This window comes from Euprymna scolopes, chromosome 1, assembly GCF_053919585.1.
Source record: "Euprymna scolopes isolate OS-2025 chromosome 1, ASM5391958v1, whole genome shotgun sequence".
Classification (NCBI taxonomy): domain Eukaryota; kingdom Metazoa; phylum Mollusca; class Cephalopoda; order Sepiida; family Sepiolidae; genus Euprymna; species Euprymna scolopes.
In genome coordinates this window covers 132,853,774-132,881,520 of record NC_136482.1, presented here as the reverse complement: position 1 = coordinate 132,881,520, position 27,747 = coordinate 132,853,774, and the positions used below count along the sequence as shown (strand labels likewise).

The 27,747-nt window shown below is 22.3% G+C and overlaps 2 protein-coding genes across 4 annotated transcripts in view; one reads left to right on the top strand and one right to left on the bottom strand.

Moving 5' to 3' along the window:
* Positions 1-27,747, bottom strand: part of LOC145269538 (dual specificity protein phosphatase 22-like) — a 129,847-nt gene that overhangs the window by 89,395 nt on the left and 12,705 nt on the right. The gene's annotated exons all lie outside the window — the stretch shown is intronic.
* Positions 1-27,747, top strand: part of LOC145269759 (ATP synthase subunit s, mitochondrial-like) — a 49,520-nt gene that overhangs the window by 21,353 nt on the left and 420 nt on the right. For all 3 annotated transcript variants that reach the window (XM_080125643.1, XM_080125585.1, XM_080125515.1), the window contains exon 4: positions 23,897-24,056. In XM_080125643.1, the coding sequence (XP_079981769.1) occupies positions 23,897-24,056 (160 nt within the window). The remainder of the gene's footprint in view (positions 1-23,896; positions 24,057-27,747) is intronic.

Sequence of the window (27,747 nt, the reverse complement as noted above, 5' to 3'; positions counted from 1 at the left end):
ATTATTGATATATAAAAATATATACTGTATGTTAGGCATGTTATTGATATATATAAATATATACTGTATGTTAGGCATGTTATTGATATATAAAAATATATACTGTATGTTAGGCATGTTATTGATATATATAAATATATACTGTATGTTAGGCATGTTATTGATATATAAAAATATATACTGTATGTTAGGCATGTTATTGATATATATAAATATATACTGTATGTTAGGCATGTTATTGATATATAAAAATATATACTGTATGTTAGGCATGTTATTGATATATATAAATATATACTGTATGTTAGGTATGTTATTGATATATAAAAATATATACTGTATGTTAGGCATGTTATTGATATATATAAATATATACTGTATGTTAGGCATGTTATTGATATATATAAATATATACTGTATGTTAGGCATGTTATTGATATATAAAAATATATACTGTATGTTAGGCATGTTATTGATATAAAAATTTATATACTGTATGTTAGGCATGTTATTGATATATAAAAATATCTACTGTATGTTAGGCATGTTATTGATATATATAAATATATACTGTATGTTAGACATGTTATTGATATATATAAATATATACTGTATGTTAGGCATGTTATTGATATATATAAATATATACTGTATGTTAGGCATGTTATTGATATATATAAATATATACTGTATGTTAGGCATGTTATTGATATATATAAATATATACTGTATGTTAGGCATGTTATTGATATATATAAATATATACTGTATGTTAGGCATGTTATTGATATATATAAATATATACTGTATGTTAGGCATGTTATTGATATATACTGTATGTTAGGCATGTTATTGAAATATATAAATATATACTGTATGTAAGGCATGTTATTGATATATAAAATATATACTGTATGTTAGGCATATTATTGATATATATAAATATATACTGTATGTTAGGCATATTATTGATATATAAAAATATATACTGTATGTTAGACATGTTATTGATATATATAAATATATACTGTATGTTAGGCATGTTATTGATATATATAAATATATACTGTATGTTAGGCATGTTATTGATATATATATATAAATATATACTGTATGTTAGGCATGTTATTGATATGTATAAATATATACTGTATGTTAGGCATGTTATTGATATATATAAATATATACTGTATGTTAGGCATGTTATTGATATATATAAAAATATACTGTATGTTAGGCATGTTATTGATATATAAAAATATATACTGTATGTTAGGCATGTTATTGATATAGAAAAATATATACTGTATGTTAGGCATATTATTGATATATATAATATATACTGTATGTTAGGCATATTATTGATATATAAAAATATATACTGTATGTTAGGCATGTTATTGATATATATAAATATATACTGTATGTTAGGCATGTTATTGATATATAAAAATATATACTGTATGTTAGGCATGTTATTGATATAAAAATTTATATACTGTATGTTAGGCATGTTATTGATATATACAAATATATACTGTATGTTAGGCATATTATTGATATATAAAAATATATACTGTATGTTAGACATGTTATTGATATATATAAATATATACTGTATGTTAGGCATGTTATTGATATATATAAATATATACTGTATGTTAGGCATGTAATTGATATATATAAATATATACTGTATGTTAGGCATGTTATTGATATATATAAATATATACTGTATGTTAGGCATGTTATTTATATATATACATATATACTGTATGTTAGGCATGTTATTGATATATAAAAATATATACTGTATGTTAGGCATATTATTGATATATATAAATATATACTGTATGTTAGGCATATTATTGATATATAAAAATATATACTATGTTAGGCATGTTATTGATATATATAAATATATACTGTATGTAAGGCATATTATTGATATATAAAAATATATACTGTATGTTAGGCATGTTATTGATATATGAAAATATATACTGTATGTTAGGCATGTTATTGATATATATAAATATATACTGTATGTTAGGCATATTATTGATATATATAAATATATACTGTATGTTAGGCATGTTATTGATATATAAAAATATATACTGTATGTTAGGTATGTTATTGATATATAAAAATATATACTGTATGTTAGGCATTTGATTAATATATAAAAATATATACTGTATGTTAGGCATGTTATTGATATATAAAAATATATACTGTATGTTAGGCATGTTATTGATATATAAAAATATATACTGTATGTTAGGCATGTTATTGATATATAAAAATATATACTGTATGTTAGGCATGTTACTGATATATAAAAATATATACTGTATGTTAGGCATGTTATTGATATATAAAAATATATACTGTATGTTAGGCATGTTATTGATATATAAAAATATATACTGTATGTTAGGTATGTTATTGATATATAAAAATATATACTGTATGTTAGGCATGTTATTGATATATATATAAATATATACTGTATGTTAGGCATATTATTGATATATAAAAAATATATACTGTATGTTAGACATGTTATTGATATATATACATATATACTTTATGTGAGGCATGTTATTGATATATATAAATTTATACTGTATGTTAGGCATGTTATTGATATATATAAATATATACTGTATGTTAGGCATGTTATTGATATATAAAAATATATACTGTATGTTAGGAATGTGATTGATATATAAAACTATATACTGTATGTTAGGCATGTTATTGATATATATAAATATATACTATATGTTAAGCATGTTATTGATATATATAAATATATACTGTATGTTAGGCATATTATTGATATATAAAAATATATACTGTATGTGAGGCATGTTATTGATATATATCAATATATACTGTATGTTAGGCATGTTATTGATATATAAAAATATATACTGTATGTTAGGCATGTTATTGATATATAAAAATATATACTGTATGTTAGGCATGTTATTGATATATATAAATATATACTGTATGTTAGGCATGTTATTGATATATAAAAATATATACTGTATGTTAGGCATGTTATTGATATATAAGAATATATACTGTATGTTAGGCATGTGATTGGTATATAAATATATATACTGTATGTTAGGCATGTTATTGATATATATCAATATATACTGTATGTTAGGCATGTTATTGATATATAAAAATATATACTGTATGTTAGGCATGTTATTGATATATAAAAATATATACTGTATGTTAGGCATGTTATTGATATAAATATAATGTATGTTAGGCATGTTATTGATATATATAAATATATACTGTATGTTAGGCATGTTATTGATATATAAAAATATATACTGTATGTTAGGCATGTTATTGATATATAAAAATATATACTGTATGTTAGGCATGTTATTGATATATAAAAATATATACTGTATGTAAGGCATGTGATTGATATATAAAAATATATACTGTATGTTAGGCATGTTATTGATACATATAAATATATACTGTATGTTAGGCATGTTATTGATATATATAAATATATACTGTATGTTAGGCATATTATTGATATATAAAAATATATACTGTATGTTAGGCATGTTATTGATATATATAAATATATACTGTATGTTAGGCATGTTATTGATATATAAAAATATATACTGTATGTTAGGCATGTTATTGATATATAAAAATATATACTGTATGTTAGGCATGATATTGATATATATAAATATATACTGTATGTTAGGCATGTTATTGATATATATATAAATATATACTGTATGTTAGGCATGTTATTGATATGTATAAATATATACTGTATGTTAGGCATGTTATTGATATATAAAAATATATACTGTATGTTAGGCATGTTATTGATATATATAAATATATACTGTATGTTAGGCATATTATTGATATATAAAAATATATACTGTATGTTAGACATGTTATTGATATATATAAATATATACTGTATGTTAGGCATGTTATTGATATATATAAATATATACTGTATGTTAGGCATGCAATTGATATATATAAATATATACTGTATGTTAGGCATGTTATTGATATATATAAATATATACTGTATGTTAAGCATGTTATTGATATATATAAATATATACTGTATGTTAGGCATGTTATTGATATATAAAAATATATACTGTATGTTAGGCATGTTATTGATATAAAAATTTATATACTGTATGTTAGGCATGTTATTGATATATAAAAATATATACTGTATGTTAGGCATGTTATTGACATATAAAAATATATACTGTATGTTAGGCATATTATTGATATATAAAAATATATACTGTATGTTAGACATGTTATTGATATATATAAATATATACTGTATGTTAGGCATGTTATTGATATATATAAATATATACTGTATGTTAGGCATGTTATTGATATATATAAATATATACTGTATGTTAGGCATGTTATTGATATATATAAATATATACTGTATGTTAGGCATGTTATTGATATATATAAATATATACTGTATGTTAGGCATGTTATTGATATATATAAATATATACTGTATGTTAGGCATGTTATTGATATATATAAATATATACTGTGTTAGGCATGTTATTGATATATAAAAATATATACTGTATGTTAGGCATATTATTGATATATATAAATATATACTGTATGTTAGGCATATTATTGATATATAAAAATATATACTATGTTAGGCATGTTATTGATATATATAAATATATACTGTATGTTAGGCATATTATTGATATATAAAAATATATACTGTATGTTAGGCATGTTATTGATATATATAAATATATACTGTATGTTTGGCATGTTATTGATATATAAGAATATATACTGTATGTTAGGCATGTGATTGATATATGAAAATATATACTGTATGTTAGGCATGTTATTGATATATATAAATATATACTGTATGTTAGGCATATTATTGATATATATAAATATATACTGTATGTTAGGCATGTTATTGATATATAAAAATATATACTGTATGTTAGGTATGTTATTGATATATAAAAATATATACTGTATGTTAGGCATTTGATTGATATATAAGAATATATACTGTATGTTAGGCATGTTATTGATATATAAAAATATATACTGTATGTTAGGCATATTATTGATATATATATATATATACTGTATGTTAGGCATGTTATTGATATATATAAATATATACTGTATGTTAGGCATGTTATTGATATATATATAAATATATACTGTATGTTAGGCATGTTATTGATATATAAGAATATATACTGTATGTTAGGCATGTGATTGATATATGAAAATATATACTGTATGTTAGGCATGTTATTGATATATATAAATATATACTGTATGTTAGGTATGTTATTGATATATAAAAATATATACTGTATGTTAGGCATGTTATTGATATATATAAATATATACTGTATGTTAAGCATGTTATTGATATATATAAATATATACTGTATGTTAGGCATGTTATTGATATATAAAAATATATACTGTATGTTAGGCATGTTTTTGATATATAAACATATATACTGTATGTTAGACATGTTATTGATATATATAAATATATACTGTATGTTAGGCATGTTATTGATATATATAAATAAATACTGTATGTTAGGCATGTAATTGATATATATAAATATGTACTGTATGTTAGGCATGTTTTTGATATATATTAATATATACTGTATGTTAGGCATGTTATTGAGATATATAAATATATACTGTATGTTAGGCATGTTATTGATATATATAAATATATACCGTATGTTAGGCATGTTATTGATATATATAAATATATACTGTATGTTAGGCATGTTATTGATATATAAAAATATATACTGTATGTTAGGCATATTATTGATATATAAAAATATATACTGTATGTTAGGCATATTATTGATATATAAAAATATATACTATGTTAGGCATGTTATTGATATATATAAATATATACTGTATGTTAGGCATATTATTGATATATAAAAATATATACTGTATGTTAGGCATGTTATTGATATATATAAATATATACTGTATGTTAGGCATGTTATTGATATATATAAATATATACTGTATGTTAGGCATGTTATTGATATATATAAATATATACTGTATGTTAGGCATGTTATTGATATATAAGAATATATACTGTATGTTAGGCATGTGATTGATATATGAAAATATATACTGTATGTTAGGCATGTTATTGATATATATAAATATATACTGTATGTTAGGCATATTATTGATATATATAAATATATACTGTATGTTAGGCATGTTATTGATATATAAAAATATATACTGTATGTTAGGCATGTTATTGATATAAATATCATGTATGTTAGGCATGTTACTGATATATATAAATATATACTGTATGTTAGGCATGTTATTGATATATAAACATATATACTGTATGTTAGGCATTTTATTGATATATAAAATATATACTGTATGTTAGGCATGTTATTGATATATATAAATATATACTGTATGTTAGGTATGTTATTGATATATATATATATAAATATCTACTGTATGTTAGGCATGTTATTGATATGTATAAATATATACTGTATGTTAGGCATGTTATTGATATATATAAATATATACTGTATGTTAGGCATGTTATTGATATATATAAAAATATACTGTATGTTAGGCATGTTATTGATATATAAAAATATATACTGTATGTAAGGCATGTTATTGATATATAAAAATATATACTGTATGTTAGGCATATTATTGATATATATAATATATACTGTATGTTAGGCATATTATTGATATATAAAAATATATACTGTATGTTAGGCATGTTATTGATATATATAAATATATACTGTATGTTAGGCATGTTATTGATATATAAAAATATATACTATATGTTAGGCATGGTATTGATATATATAAATATATACTGTATGTTAGGTATGTTATTGATATATAAAAATATATACTGTATGTTAGGCATGTTATTGATATATATAAATATATACTGTATGTTAGGCATGTTATTGATATATATAAATATATACTGTATGTTAGGCATGTTATTGATATATATAAATATATACTGTATGTTAGGCATGTTATTGATATATAAGAATATATACTGTATGTTAGGCATGTGATTGATATATGAAAATATATACTGTATGTTAGGCATGTTATTGATATATATAAATATATACTGTATGTTAGGCATATTATTGATATATATAAATATATACTGTATGTTAGGCATGTTATTGATATATAAAAATATATACTGTGTGTTAGGTATGTTATTGATATATAAAAATATATACTGTATGTTAGGTATTTGATTTATATATAAAAATATATACTGTATGTTAGGCATGTTATTGATATATAAAAATATATACTGTATGTTAGGCATGTTATTGATATATATAAATATATACTGTATGTTAGGCATGTTATTGATATATAAAAATATATACTGTATGTTAGGCATGTTATTGATATAAAAATTTATATACTGTATGTTAGGCATGTTATTGATATATAAAAATATATACTGTATGTTAGGCATGTTATTGATATATAAAAATATATACTGTAAGGCATGTTTTTGATATATAAACGTATATACTGTATGTTAGACATGTTATTGATATATATAAATATATACTGTATGTTAGGCATGTTATTGATATATATAAATATATACTGTATGTTAGGCATGTAATTGATATATATAAATATGTACTGTATGTTAGGCATGTTTTTGATATATATAAATATATACTGTATGTTAGGCATGTTATTGAGATATATAAATATATACTGTATGTTAGGCATGTTATTGATATATATAAATATATACCGTATGTTAGGCATGTTATTGATATATATAAATATATACTGTATGTTAGGCATGTTATTGATATATATAAATATATACTGTATGTTAGGCATGTTATTGATATATATAAATATATACTGTATGTTAGGCATGTTATTGATATATATAAATATATACTGTATGTTAGGCATGTTATTGATATATATAAATATATACTGTATGTTAGGCATGTTATTGATATATATAAATATATACTGTGTTAGGCATGTTATTGATATATAAAAATATATACTGTATGTTAGGCATATTATTGATATATATAAATATATACTGTATGTTAGGCATATTATTGATATATAAAAATATATACTATGTTAGGCATGTTATTGATATATATAAATATATACTGTATGTTAGGCATATTATTGATATATAAAAATATATACTGTATGTTAGGCATGTTATTGATATATATAAATATATACTGTATGTTTGGCATGTTATTGATATATAAGAATATATACTGTATGTTAGGCATGTGATTGATATATGAAAATATATACTGTATGTTAGGCATGTTATTGATATATATAAATATATACTGTATGTTAGGCATATTATTGATATATATAAATATATACTGTATGTTAGGCATGTTATTGATATATAAAAATATATACTGTATGTTAGGTATGTTATTGATATATAAAAATATATACTGTATGTTAGGCATTTGATTGATATATAAGAATATATACTGTATGTTAGGCATGTTATTGATATATAAAAATATATACTGTATGTTAGGCATATTATTGATATATATATATATATACTGTATGTTAGGCATGTTATTGATATATATAAATATATACTGTATGTTAGGCATGTTATTGATATATATATAAATATATACTGTATGTTAGGCATGTTATTGATATATAAGAATATATACTGTATGTTAGGCATGTGATTGATATATGAAAATATATACTGTATGTTAGGCATGTTATTGATATATATAAATATATACTGTATGTTAGGTATGTTATTGATATATAAAAATATATACTGTATGTTAGGCATGTTATTGATATATATAAATATATACTGTATGTTAAGCATGTTATTGATATATATAAATATATACTGTATGTTAGGCATGTTATTGATATATAAAAATATATACTGTATGTTAGGCATGTTTTTGATATATAAACATATATACTGTATGTTAGACATGTTATTGATATATATAAATATATACTGTATGTTAGGCATGTTATTGATATATATAAATAAATACTGTATGTTAGGCATGTAATTGATATATATAAATATGTACTGTATGTTAGGCATGTTTTTGATATATATTAATATATACTGTATGTTAGGCATGTTATTGAGATATATAAATATATACTGTATGTTAGGCATGTTATTGATATATATAAATATATACCGTATGTTAGGCATGTTATTGATATATATAAATATATACTGTATGTTAGGCATGTTATTGATATATAAAAATATATACTGTATGTTAGGCATATTATTGATATATAAAAATATATACTGTATGTTAGGCATATTATTGATATATAAAAATATATACTATGTTAGGCATGTTATTGATATATATAAATATATACTGTATGTTAGGCATATTATTGATATATAAAAATATATACTGTATGTTAGGCATGTTATTGATATATATAAATATATACTGTATGTTAGGCATGTTATTGATATATATAAATATATACTGTATGTTAGGCATGTTATTGATATATATAAATATATACTGTATGTTAGGCATGTTATTGATATATAAGAATATATACTGTATGTTAGGCATGTGATTGATATATGAAAATATATACTGTATGTTAGGCATGTTATTGATATATATAAATATATACTGTATGTTAGGCATATTATTGATATATATAAATATATACTGTATGTTAGGCATGTTATTGATATATAAAAATATATACTGTATGTTAGGCATGTTATTGATATAAATATCATGTATGTTAGGCATGTTACTGATATATATAAATATATACTGTATGTTAGGCATGTTATTGATATATAAACATATATACTGTATGTTAGGCATTTTATTGATATATAAAATATATACTGTATGTTAGGCATGTTATTGATATATATAAATATATACTGTATGTTAGGTATGTTATTGATATATATATATATAAATATCTACTGTATGTTAGGCATGTTATTGATATGTATAAATATATACTGTATGTTAGGCATGTTATTGATATATATAAATATATACTGTATGTTAGGCATGTTATTGATATATATAAAAATATACTGTATGTTAGGCATGTTATTGATATATAAAAATATATACTGTATGTAAGGCATGTTATTGATATATAAAAATATATACTGTATGTTAGGCATATTATTGATATATATAATATATACTGTATGTTAGGCATATTATTGATATATAAAAATATATACTGTATGTTAGGCATGTTATTGATATATATAAATATATACTGTATGTTAGGCATGTTATTGATATATAAAAATATATACTATATGTTAGGCATGGTATTGATATATATAAATATATACTGTATGTTAGGTATGTTATTGATATATAAAAATATATACTGTATGTTAGGCATGTTATTGATATATATAAATATATACTGTATGTTAGGCATGTTATTGATATATATAAATATATACTGTATGTTAGGCATGTTATTGATATATATAAATATATACTGTATGTTAGGCATGTTATTGATATATAAGAATATATACTGTATGTTAGGCATGTGATTGATATATGAAAATATATACTGTATGTTAGGCATGTTATTGATATATATAAATATATACTGTATGTTAGGCATATTATTGATATATATAAATATATACTGTATGTTAGGCATGTTATTGATATATAAAAATATATACTGTGTGTTAGGTATGTTATTGATATATAAAAATATATACTGTATGTTAGGTATTTGATTTATATATAAAAATATATACTGTATGTTAGGCATGTTATTGATATATAAAAATATATACTGTATGTTAGGCATGTTATTGATATATATAAATATATACTGTATGTTAGGCATGTTATTGATATATAAAAATATATACTGTATGTTAGGCATGTTATTGATATAAAAATTTATATACTGTATGTTAGGCATGTTATTGATATATAAAAATATATACTGTATGTTAGGCATGTTATTGATATATAAAAATATATACTGTATGTTAGGCATGTTTTTGATATATAAACGTATATACTGTATGTTAGACATGTTATTGATATATATAAATATATACTGTATGTTAGGCATGTTATTGATATATATAAATATATACTGTATGTTAGGCATGTAATTGATATATATAAATATGTACTGTATGTTAGGCATGTTTTTGATATATATAAATATATACTGTATGTTAGGCATGTTATTGAGATATATAAATATATACTGTATGTTAGGCATGTTATTGATATATATAAATATATACCGTATGTTAGGCATGTTATTGATATATATAAATATATACTGTATGTTAGGCATGTTATTGATATATAAAAATATATACTGTATGTTAGGCATATTATTGATATATAAAAATATATACTGTATGTTAGGCATATTATTGATATATAAAAATATATACTATGTTAGGCATGTTATTGATATATATAAATATATACTGTATGTTAGGCATATTATTGATATATAAAAATATATACTGTATGTTAGGCATGTTATTGATATATATAAATATATACTGTATGTTAGGCATGTTATTGATATATATAAATATATACTGTATGTTAGGCATGTTATTGATATATATAAATATATACTGTATGTTAGGCATGTTATTGATATATAAGAATATATACTGTATGTTAGGCATGTGATTGATATATGAAAATATATACTGTATGTTAGGCATGTTATTGATATATATAAATATATACTGTATGTTAGGCATATTATTGATATATATAAATATATACTGTATGTTAGGCATGTTATTGATATATAAAAATATATACTGTATGTTAGGCATGTTATTGATATAAATATCATGTATGTTTGGCATGTTACTGATATATATAAATATATACTGTATGTTAGGCATGTTATTGATATATAAACATATATACTGTATGTTAGGCATGTTATTGATATATAAAATATATACTGTATGTTAGGCATGTTATTGATATATATAAATATATACTGTATGTTAGGTATGTTATTGATATATATATATATAAATATCTACTGTATGTTAGGCATGTTATTGATATGTATAAATATATACTGTATGTTAGGCATGTTATTGATATATATAAATATATACTGTATGTTAGGCATGTTATTGATATATATAAAAATATACTGTATGTTAGGCATGTTATTGATATATAAAAATATATACTGTATGTAAGGCATGTTATTGATATATAAAAATATATACTGTATGTTAGGCATATTATTGATATATATAATATATACTGTATGTTAGGCATATTATTGATATATAAAAATATATACTGTATGTTAGGCATGTTATTGATATATATAAATATATACTGTATGTTAGGCATGTTATTGATATATAAAAATATATACTATATGTTAGGCATGGTATTGATATATATAAATATATACTGTATGTTAGGTATGTTATTGATATATAAAAATATATACTGTATGTTAGGCATGTTATTGATATATATAAATATATACTGTATGTTAGGCATGTTATTGATATATATAAATATATACTGTATGTTAGGCATGTTATTGATATATATAAATATATACTGTATGTTAGGCATGTTATTGATATATAAGAATATATACTGTATGTTAGGCATGTGATTGATATATGAAAATATATACTGTATGTTAGGCATGTTATTGATATATATAAATATATACTGTATGTTAGGCATATTATTGATATATATAAATATATACTGTATGTTAGGCATGTTATTGATATATAAAAATATATACTGTGTGTTAGGTATGTTATTGATATATAAAAATATATACTGTATGTTAGGTATTTGATTTATATATAAAAATATATACTGTATGTTAGGCATGTTATTGATATATAAAAATATATACTGTATGTTAGGCATGTTATTGATATATATAAATATATACTGTATGTTAGGCATGTTATTGATATATAAAAATATATACTGTATGTTAGGCATGTTATTGATATATAAAAATATATACTGTATGTTAGGCATGTTATTGATATATATAAATATATACTGTATGTGAGGCATGTTATTGATATATATTAATATATACTGTATGTTAGGCATGTTATTGATATATAAAAATATATACTGTATGTTAGGCATGTTATTGATATATAAAAATATATACTGTATGTTAGGCATGTTATTGATATATATAAATATATACTGTATGTTAGGCATGTTATTGATATATAAAAATATATACTGTATGTTAGGCATGTTATTGATATATAAAAATATATACTGTATGTTAGGCATGTGATTGGTATATAAATATATATACTCTATGTTAGGCATGTTATTGATATATATAAATATATACTGTATGTTAGGCATGTTATTGATATATAAAAATATATACTGTATGTTAGGCATGTTATTGATATATAAAAATATATACTGTATGTTAGGAATGTGATTGATATATAAAACTATATACTGTATGTTAGGCATGTTATTGATATATATAAATATATACTGTATGTTAAGCATGTTATTGATATATATAAATATATACTGTATGTTAGGCATATTATTGATATATAAAAATATATACTGTATGTGAGGCATGTTATTGATATATATCAATATATACTGTATGTTAGGCATGTTATTGATATATAAAAATATATACTGTATGTTAGGCATGTTATTGATATATAAAAATATATACTGTATGTTAGGCATGTTATTGATATATATAAATATATACTGTATGTTAGGCATGTTATTGATATATAAAAATATATACTGTATGTTAGGCATGTTATTGATATATAAGAATATATACTGTATGTTAGGCATGTGATTGGTATATAAATATATATACTGTATGTTAGGCATGTTATTGATATATATAAATATATACTGTATGTTAGGCATGTTATTGATATATAAAAATATATACTGTATGTTAGGCATGTTATTGATATATAAAAATATATACTGTATGTTAGGCATGTTATTGATATAAATATAATGTATGTTAGGCATGTTATTGATATATATAAATATATACTGTATGTTAGGCATGTTATTGATATATAAAAATATATACTGTATGTTAGGCATGTTATTGATATATAAAAATATATACTGTATGTTAGGCATGTTATTGATATATAAAAATATATACTGTATGTAAGGCATGTGATTGATATATAAAAATATATACTGTATGTTAGGCATGTTATTGATACATATAAATATATACTGTATGTTAGGCATGTTATTGATATATATAAATATATACTGTATGTTAGGCATATTATTGATATATAAAAATATATACTGTATGTTAGGCATGTTATTGATATATATAAATATATACTGTATGTTAGGCATGTTATTGATATATAAAAATATATACTGTATGTTAGGCATGTTATTGATATATAAAAATATATACTGTATGTTAGGCATGATATTGATATATATAAATATATACTGTATGTTAGGCATGTTATTGATATATATATAAATACATACTGTATGTTAGGCATGTTATTGATATGTATAAATATATACTGTATGTTAGTCATGTTATTGATATATAAAAATATATACTGTATGTTAGGCATGTTATGGATATATATAAATATATACTGTATGTTAGGCATATTATTGATATATAAAAATATATACTGTATGTTAGACATGTTATTGATATATATAAATATATACTGTATGTTAGGCATGTTATTGATATATATAAATATATACTGTATGTTAGGCATGCAATTGATATATATAAATATATACTGTATGTTAGGCATGTTATTGATATATATAAATATATACTGTATGTTAAGCATGTTATTGATATATATAAATATATACTGTATGTTAGGCATGTTATTGATATATAAAAATATATACTGTATGTTAGGCATGTTATTGATATAAAAATTTATATACTGTATGTTAGGCATGTTATTGATATATAAAAATATATACTGTATGTTAGGCATGTTATTGACATATAAAAATATATACTGTATGTTAGGCATATTATTGATATATAAAAATATATACTGTATGTTAGACATGTTATTGATATATATAAATATATACTGTATGTTAGGCATGTTATTGATATATATATAAATATATACTGTATGTTAGGCATGTTATTGATATATATAAATATATACTGTATGTTAGGCATGTTATTGATATATATAAATATATACTGTATGTTAGGCATGTTATTGATATATATAAATATATACTGTATGTTAGGCATGTTATTGATATATATAAATATATACTGTATGTTAGGCATGTTATTGATATATATAAATATATACTGTGTTAGGCATGTTATTGATATATAAAAATATATACTGTATGTTAGGCATATTATTGATATATATAAATATATACTGTATGTTAGGCATATTATTGATATATAAAAATATATACTATGTTAGGCATGTTATTGATATATATAAATATATACTGTATGTTAGGCATATTATTGATATATAAAAATATATACTGTATGTTAGGCATGTTATTGATATATATAAATATATACTGTATGTTAGGCATGTTATTGATATATAAGAATATATACTGTATGTTAGGCATGTGATTGATATATGAAAATATATACTGTATGTTAGGCATGTTATTGATATATATAAATATATACTGTATGTTAGGCATATTATTGATATATATAAATATATACTGTATGTTAGGCATGTTATTGATATATAAAAATATATACTGTATGTTAGGTATGTTATTGATATATAAAAATATATACTGTATGTTAGGCATTTGATTGATATATAAGAATATATACTGTATGTTAGGCATGTTATTGATATATAAAAATATATACTGTATGTTAGGCATATTATTGATATATATAAATATATACTGTATGTTAGGCATGTTATTGATATATATAAATATATACTGTATGTTAGGCATGTTATTGATATATATATAAATATATACTGTATGTTAGGCATGTTATTGATATATAAGAATATATACTGTATGTTAGGCATGTGATTGATATATGAAAATATATACTGTATGTTAGGCATGTTATTGATATATATAAATATATACTGTATGTTAGGTATGTTATTGATATATAAAAATATATACTGTATGTTAGGCATGTTATTGATATATATAAATATATACTGTATGTTAAGCATGTTATTGATATATATAAATATATACTGTATGTTAGGCATGTTATTGATATATAAAAATATATACTGTATGTTAGGCATGTTATTGATATAAAAATTTATATACTGTATGTTAGGCATGTTATTGATATATAAAAATATATACTGTATGTTAGGCATGTTATTGATATATAAAAATATATACTGTATGTTAGGCATATTATTGATATATAAACATATATACTGTATGTTAGACATGTTATTGATATATATAAATATATACTGTATGTTAGGCATGTTATTGATATATATAAATATATACTGTATGTTAGGCATGTAATTGATATATATAAATATGTACTGTATGTTAGGCATGTTATTGATATATATAAATATATACTGTATGTTAGGCATGTTATTGAGATATATAAATATATACTGTATGTTAGGCATGTTATTGATATATATAAATATATACCGTATGTTAGGAATGTTATTGATATATATAAATATATACTGTATGTTAGGCATGTTATTGATATATAAAAATATATACTGTATGTTAGGCATATTATTGATATATAAAAATATACACTGTATGTTACGCATATTATTGATATATAAAAATATATACTATGTTAGGCATGTTATTGATATATATAAATATATACTGTATGTTAGGCATATTATTGATATATAAAAATATATACTGTATGTTAGGCATGTTATTGATATATATAAATATATACTGTATGTTAGGCATGTTATTGATATATATAAATATATACTGTCTGTTAGGCATGTTATTGATATATATAAATATATACTGTATGTTAGGCATGTTATTGATATATAAGAATATATACTGTATGTTAGGCATGTGATTTATATATGAAAATATATACTGTATGTTAGGCATATTATTGATATATATAAATATATACTGTATGTTAGGCATATTATTGATATATATAAATATATACTGTATGTTAGGCATGTTATATATATATAAAAATATATACTGTATGTTAGGCATGTTATTGATATAAATATCATGTATGTTAGGCATGTTACTGATATATTTAAATATATACTGTATGTTAGGCATGTTATTGATATATAAACATATATACTGTATGTTAGGCATGTTATTGATATATAAAAATATATACTGTATGTTAGGCATGTTATTGATATATATAAATATATACTGTATGTTAGGTATGTTATTGATATATATAAATATATACTGTATGTTAGGCACGTTATTGATATATATAAAAATATACTGTATGTTAGGCATGTTATTGATATATAAAAATATATACTGTATGTAAGGCATGTTATTGATATATAAAAATATATACTGTATGTTAGGCATATTATTGATATATATAATATATACTGTATGTTAGGCATATTATTGATATATAAAAATATATACTGTATGTTAGGCATGTTATTGATATATATAAATATATACTGTATGTTAGGCATGTTATTGATATATAAAAATATATACTATATGTTAGGCATGGTATTGATATATATAAATATATACTGTATGTTAGGTATGTTATTGATATATAAAAATATATACTGTATGTTAGGCATGTTATTGATATATATAAATATATACTGTATGTTAGGCATATTATTGATATATAAAAATATATACTGTATGTTAGACATGTTATTGATATATATAAATATATACTTTATGTTAGGCATGTTATTGATATATATAAATATATACTGTATGTTAGGCATGTTATTGATATATATAAATATATACTGTATGTTAGGCATGTTATTGATATATATAAATATATACCGTATGTTAGGCATGTTATTGATATATATAAATATATACTGTATTGTAGGCATGTTATTTATATATATAAATATATACTGTATGTTAGGCATGTTAGTTATATATAAAAATATCTACTGTAAGGCATGTTATTGATATATGAAAATATATACTGTATGTTAGGCATTTTATGGATATATATAAATATATACTGTATGTTAGGTATGTTATTGATATATAAAAATATATACTGTATGTTAGGCATGTTATTGATATATATAAATATATACTGTATGTTAAGCATGTTATTGATATATATAAATATATACTGTATTTTAGGCATGTTATTGATATAAAAATTTATATACTGTATGTTAGGCATGTTATTGATATATAAAAATATATACTGTATGTTAGGCATGTTATTGATATATAAAAATATATACTGTATGTTAGGCATGTTATTGATATATAAAAATATATACTGTATGTTAGACATGTTATTGATATATATAAATATATACAGTATGTTAGGCATGTTATTGATATATATAAATATATACTGTATGTTAGGCATGTAATTGATATATATAAATATATACTGTATGTTAGGCATGTTATTGATATATATAAATATATACTGTATGTTAGGCATATTATTGATATATATAAATATATACTGTATGTTAGGCATGTTATTGATATATATAAATATATACCGTATGTTAGGCATGTTATTGATATATATAAATATATACTGTATGTTAGGCATGTTATTGATATATAAAAATATATACTGTATGTTAGGCATATTATTGATATATATAAATATATACTGTATGTTAGGCATATTATTGATATATAAAAATATATACTATGTTAGGCATGTTATTGATATATATAAATATATACTGTATGTTAGGCATATTATTGATATATAAAAATATATACTGTATGTTAGGCATGTTATTGATATATATAAATATATACTGTATGTTAGGCATGTTATTGATATATATAAATATATACTGTATGTTAGGCATGTTATTGATATATATAAATATATACTGTATGTTAGGCATGTTATTGATATATAAGAATATATACTGTATGTTAGGCATGTGATTGATATATGAAAATATATACTGTATGTTAGGCATGTTATTGATATATATAAATATATACTGTATGTTAGGCATATTATTGATATATATAAATATATACTGTATGTTAGGCATGTTATTGATATATAAAAATATATACTGTGTGTTAGGTATGTTATTGATATATAAAAATATATACTGTATGTTAGGCATTTGATTTATATATAAAAATATATACTGTATGTTAGGCATGTTATTGATATATAAAAATATATACTGTATGTTAGGCATGTTATTGATATATATAAATATATACTGTATGTTAGGCATGTTATTGATATATAAAAATATATACTGTATGTTAGGCATGTTATTGATATATAAAAATATATACTGTATGTTAGGCATGTTATTGATATATAAAAATATATACTGTATGTTAGGTATGTTATTGATATATAAAAATATATACTGTATGTTAGGCATGTTATTGATATATATAAATATATACTGTATGTTAGGCATATTATTGATATATAAAAATATATACTGTATGTTAGACATGTTATTGATATATATAAATATATACTTTATGTTAGGCATATTATTGATATATATAAATATATACTGTATGTTAGGCATGTTATTGATATATATAAATATATACTGTATGTTAGGCATGTTATTGATATATATAAATATATACTGTATGTTAGGCATGTTATTGATATATATAAATATATACTGTATGGTAGGCATGTTATTGATATATATAAATATATACTGTATGTTAGGCATGTTATTGATATATAAAAATATATACTGTATGTTAGATATATTATTGATATATATAAATATATACTGTATGTTAGGCATATTATTGATATATAAAAATATATACTGTATTTTAGGCATATTATTGATATATATAAATATATACTGTATGTTAGGCATGTTATTGATATATAAAAATATATACTGTATGTTAGGCATGTTATTGATATATATAAATATATACTGTATGTGAGGCATGTTATTGATATATATAAATATATACTGTATGTTAGGCATGTTATTGATATATAAAAATATATACTGTATGTTAGGCATGTTATTGATATATAAAAATATATACTGTATGTTAGGCATGTTATTGATATATATAAATATATACTGTATGTTAGGCATGGTATTGATATATAAAAATATATACTGTATGTTAGGCATGTTATTGATATATAAAAATATATACTGTATGTTAGGCATGTGATTGGTATATAAATATATATACTCTATGTTAGGCATGTTATTGATATATATAAATATATACTGTATGTTAGGCATGTTATTGATATATAAAAATATATACTGTATGTTAGGCATGTTATTGATATATAAAAATATATACTGTATGTTAGGCATGTTATTGATATAAATATAATGTATGTTAGGCATGTTATTGATATATATAAATATATACTGTATGTTAGGCATGTTATTGATATATAAAAATATATACTGTATGTTAGGCATGTTATTGATATATAAGAAATATATACTGTATGTTAGGCATGTTATTGATATATAAAAATATATACTGTATGTTAGGCATGTGATTGATATATATAAATATATACTGTATGTTAGGCATGTTATTGATACATATAAATATATACTGTATGTTAGGCATGTTATTGATATGTATAAATATATACTGTATGTTAGGCATGTTATTGATATATATATATAAATATATACTGTATGTTAGGCATGTTATTGATATGTATAAATATATACTGTATGTTAGGCATGTTATTGATATATAAAAATATATACTGTATGTTAGGCATGTTATTGATTTATATAAATATATACTGTATGTTAGGCATATTATTGATATATAAAAATATATACTGTATGTTAGACATGTTATTGATATATATAAATATATACTGTATGTTAGGCATGTTATTGATATATATAAATATATACTGTATGTTAGGCATGTAATTGATATATATAAATATATACTGTATGTTAGGCATGTTATTGATATATATAAATATATACTGTATGTTAAGCATGTTATTGATATATATAAATATATACTGTATGTTAGGCATGTAATTGATATATATAAATATATACTGTATGTTAGGCATGTTATTGATATATATAAATATATACTGTATGTTAGGCATGTTATTGATATATATAAATATATACTGTATGTTAGGCATGTTATTGATATATATAAATATATACTGTATGTTAGGCATGTTATTGATATATATAAATATATACTGTATGTTAGGCATATTATTGATATATAAAAATATATACTGTATGTTAGGCATGTTATTGATATATATAAATATATACTGTATGTTAGACATGTTATTGATATATAAGAATATATACTGTATGTTAGGCATGTGATTGATATATGAAAATATATACTGTATGTTAGGCATGTTATTGATATATATAAATATATACTGTATGTTAGGCATATTATTGATATATAAAAATATATACTGTATGTTAGGCATGTTATTGATATATATAAATATATACGGTATGTTAGGCATGTTATTGATATATAAAAATATATACTGTATGTTAGGCATGTTATTGATATATATAAATATATACTGTATGTTAGACATGTTATTGATATATAAGAATATATACTGTATGTTAGGCATGTGATTGATATATGAAAATATATACTGTATGTTAGGCATGTTATTGATATATATAAATATATACTGTATGTTAGGAATGTTATTGATATAAAAATTTATATACTGTATGTTAGGAATGTTATTGATATAAAAATTTATATACTGTATGTTAGGCATGTTATTGATATATATAAATATATACTGTATGTTAGGCATGTTATTGATATATATAAATATATACTGTATGTTAGGCATGTTATTGATATATATAAATATATACTGTATGTTAGGCATATTATTGATATATATAAATATATACTGTATGTTAGGCATGTTATTGATATATAAAAATATATACTGTATGTTAGGTATGTTATTGATATATAAAAATATATACTGTATGTTAGGCATTTGATTGATATATAAAAATATATACTGTATGTTAGGCATGTTATTGATATATAAAAATATATACTGTATGTTAGGCATGTTATTGATATATAAAAATATATACTGTATGTTAGGCATGTTATTGATATATAAAAATATATACTGTATGTTAGGCATGTTATTGATATAAATATAATGTATGTTAGGCATGTTATTGATATATAAAAATATATACTGTATGTTAGGCATGTTATTGATATATAAAAATATATACTGTATGTTAGGCATGTTATTGATATAAATATAATGTATGTTAGGCATGTTATTGATATATAAAAATATATACTGTATGTTAGGCATGTTATTGATATATATAAATATATACTGTATGTTAGGCATATTATTGATATATAAAAATATATACTGTATGTTAGACATGTTATTGATATATATAAATATATACTTTATGTTAGGCATGTTATTGATATATATAAATATATACTGTATGTTAGGCATGTTATTGATATATATAAATATATACTGTATGTTAGGCATGTTATTGATATATATAAATATATACTGTATGTTAGGCATGTTATTGATATATATAAATATATACTGTATGTTAGGCATGTTATTGATATATAAAAATATATACTGTATGTTAGGCATGTAATTGATATATATAAATATATACTGTATGTTAGGCATGTTATTGATATATATAAATATATACTGTATGTTAGGCATGTTATTGATATATATAAATATATACTGTATGTTAGGCATGTTATTGATATATAAAAATATATACTGTATGTTAGGCATGTTATTGATATATAAAAATATATACTGTATGTTAGGCATGTTATTGATATATAAAAATATATACTGTATGTTAGGCATATTATTGATATATATAATATATACTGTATGTTAGGCATGTTATTGATATATAAAAATATATACTGTATGTTAGGCATGTTATTGATATATATAAATATATACTGTATGTTAGGCATGTTATTGATATATAAAAATATATACTGTATGGTAGGCATGTTATTGATATATATAAATATATACTCTTTGTTATGCATGTTATTGATATATAAAAATATATACTGTATGTTAGGCATGTTATTGATATATATATAAATATATACTGTATGTTAGGCATGTTATTGATATATAAAAATATATACTGTATGTAAAGCATGTTAGCTGCTTTTTTTCTTGATACTATTGTTTGCATCCGCTATATTACTAAGCAAATGATTATTTAGTTTGTGAGGCTGGATATAAGCAAAGAGTACCAAAGACTCCTCATTATACAGGCAGCATTTTAGAAGGTATCTATCTTCTCTCTTGAGAAAAGAGGCCACCACAATAGGAATATCGGTTAGAATAAATCTGGAAGAAGCAAAACTGTAATATGAATGAGGAGGATTGAGAGAGAAAAAAAGAAAACGGCTTCTATATTGTCACCATTTTTTTTTCCCAGAAGGATTGACAGAATTAAAGAAGATGATTCTAGACGACTGTAAATATTTGAATGATGATGCTCTCGTCCACCTGCACTTTGTAAAAGATAGCCTCAACCACTTACAACTCAGTTCAGCAGATGTGACTGATGGAGGAATACAACAGCTAATAATTCTCAAGTAAGAAAATAGTTCTTTTGCTTTTCTTTCATTCTTTTTTATAAATTGTATATAATAAGTCATAACTATTCAAACTCCTTAGCTCATATGAAACACCAAAACACGAACACTATTCTAGTCTTCCATGTCTGCTCTCTTCAATAATTATACTATATATAAAATAGACTTCATGTCTTAGTGGGGGATGCCCTTTTCTCTTCCCTGCAACCTCTCTCCCACAGAAGAAACGTTGCGAGCCTGTCTTTGTTTTATCGTTATTTTCATGGCAAGTGCTCGTCTGAGCTCTAATCTCTGATCCCCCCTCGCCAATCTTTCATGATAAACACTCGTCTAGCAGAAACCAGTCATTAATTTTCCCCACACTTTATCTGTGGCTAAATCAAAGCATAAATTCCATGAGCAAAGCTTCTTTCTTAGAAATGCACGCCTGTGGAACTCCCTTCTGTTTGCCTGTTTCCCACCTGACTACAACTTGGATGTCTTCATGTCCAACATAAACAAATTCCTGATAAAACGCCTCCTTAAGTAAGACACTTTATCAAATCTCCAATACTAACGATTACTACGATACTATCCCATTGATTACTGTACATGCAATAACCCTTATCCCCGAGTGGCTTCCGGGCCTTGATAAATGGTGACCTCATGTAAAAAAAAAAAAAAAAAGAAGAAATTATACACATGCAAATTTAATTTTTATAAGCAAAGAAAGGGAAGCTTAATCTTAATAACTGATAATCTATTTGCATGTGTGTTTATATGTCTGCTAAAAACTTTTGTCATCCACATACGACCGGGTCAAAACTGGTACCATCTGAAAGGGCAATGCCCTGGATGCATAATATGTGAAAATTAAAAAAAAAAAGATACATTCTGTGGTGATCGACTGGATCACTTTTTGGAAGGGAGGTCCCTTTTTTGCATCGCCTCTTTCGAAAGTCACGCACGCTTATTAAACTAAAACTAGGTTTAAAATTATTATTTTGCAACATCATGACGTTATAAGCCCTCATGGCCGTATGGGCAAAACTTTTCGCCTTCTTTCCCTCTTTTGCATTTCATGTTCAAGCCCAGACACTGCGGCTCATTTTTTTTTTTTTTTGGTCGCACAAGCTATTTTGATTTATTTATTTTTTATTTATGTTTCTTTTTTGGAGGGGGCGGGGTCCAGCATATGGCCAGCAAAAAGTGCTTAATATCCACAGAATAGCTTCTTCTCTTCGTATCCCTTCTGCTGAAGTATCTGGTAGGGAGGTTGTCACATACTTCTTTTTTAGAGCGATTACATTTTTGTGTTTGCATCTGTTTTTAAGTATCTTTTATTTTTTAAATTGTTTTGAGGGTATCAACGTTGCCCACAATCGAGTTGACATATAATAATGAAAAAGTGCTCAATATTCTTAGTACAGCAGGTGTGTCTAAACAGAACTTCATGTGGATCCAACCAATGCTGGGTATCGATGCTAGTTAAAAAATAAAGGAAAGAATGTCTTTTATTTTTGATAGACACAAAAAATATATGGGCACACAGATGCTGACAAGAGAGAGAGAGAGAGATAGATAGAGAGAGAAAGATAGAGCATATTAGTCTATTTTTTAAAGCAAAACTTATCTTGGGTATTTTATCTTATTTTGCTTTTTTTGTAAAACTTTACTTGAACATTTTTTATAAAGTAAGATTTAATTTGTGTATATGCTGTTTGTTTTCTTTTTATAAGTTTTACCTTGATTAGATTTACCTTGTGTGTGAAAACAGTAAGAAATCAATTGTTATTGGTAAAAATAGAATTACTTACTATTCTTCCAGGGTAAAACTAGATAGCCCTGCTAGTTTTAAATAATACAAATTTCTTTTTGTTATATTGTAAAATAGGATGAGTGTGCATCATTAGCCTAATGGATACCATTGTGCACTATAGAATAAGTTATGCTGAGATCAAATCCAATCAGATCAATTATCTTTTTGATTTTGTTTTTATTAATAAGTCACTGGTTATCAAAACTAAAAGCCACTGCAGGATAAGAATTATTTAGATGGATAGATAGTCAGTTAAAAGATGAAAAATATTGAGAGAGAAATGAAAACGATGGATTGAATTTATACTTGTGGAGGCAGTTTATGGTAAATATTTATTAATGTTGGATATTAAGAAGGCTATGTTGTAATCTCCAAGGAAGAAATCCCATGGTAATGTTGTTATGTAGTAGGTCGAACACAGAAAAGTGTTTGTAAGTTATTTATTTGATCTATCTATTTATCTGTGTGCATTATCGATATATCTCTCAATCTAGTTATCTATCTATTTCTGTATCTGTCCATCTCGATCCATCTATCTATCTATCTATCTGGCGAGATAAACAAAAGATGGATATGAAGATGTGTTGATAAATACTGTCAAAATATGATAAAACCATATCATAGACAAGTTACCAGAAGCATTTGATCAGCTGATGAAAGTATGTGTATGTTACATGGTTCTAGTTAGCTGAGAAGAATAATTGAAGATATGGCAGCAGTACTCCATCTTAGAATGTATCTGATTAAAATTGGGAAAGGTATGAATCTGTAATTTATTCCAAACTAAGGTAAAATATCAACTTGTGTTCAATAAACTGTATACAATGAACTATATCCACCGAGTAGTGTGCTTGTGCATTAAATAAACCTAAAAATTGTTCATTGCCATTAAGTGGACAAGTCAGTTTTGGCTCGGAGCAAAGTGTAGTATTTGTTCTAATGTTACACTTTATCTTTTCTGTTCTTGGTCAGTAAAGGAGAAATCTTTTTAGATTGAGGCAATTTTTATTTTTGTCTCAATTCAGAGTGCCTCTTTTTAAGGAGTTGGATTTTTCCTACATTGAAAACTTTGTGTCTAACTCTACTCTCATGGGGAGGAAAATAAATAAGGACAATCCAAACCATATGAAAATAAAACATTAAGTGTTTAAAAGATACATTGCCACAGAGACTTTAGGAGCTGCCATTAAACAGATGAATAACTTTGAGCAAGGAGGAAAGTTTAGTATCTGTTCTGATATTACAATTCGTCACTTCTGTCATAATTTTTTTTATGGAAATCGCTCCAGACAAGGCATGAATCTATTTTATGTAAAGAACTAAAAAAAAATAAAAATACCACTTCAAGATTAATAACTAGCCAATAATAAGTCTTAGATTCATAAATTCCAACCTAGAAAACAGAAATTTTCCCCCTTTGTCAGAAACAACACTCATGAAATGTGAGGACTAAAGGACAAAATAAAGGAAGCGGGAGTTGCGAGGCTGTCGAAAGTAAACCCAAAGTCAACTTTTTACTCTCCTCAGAAATGTTATATATTTCTATGTGAAAGATTCACTCTTAAACCAATTAACCAACAATTATGAAATTTTAGAAAAGAGTTTCAGAATACTCTGAATTGAGACAAAAATAAGGATGAATAATGTGAGCTACCTTTAATTAATGCAAGGAGAGAATGGAAGCTTTTTATGAAAATTCAGCTATCTCTGATGTTTGTGAAATTTCAACAATTAGGCATCAATTAATAAATAGTCTCCAAATTCCAGTTTCTTTGAGAAATTTTAAAGATTTAAAATCTAATGTTGAAAAACATCTGCTGTAAATTGTCCTCACAAGTTGTCAAATCTATTCATTATTTTCAATCCTCTCATGGTATTCATCTGTCAATCCAT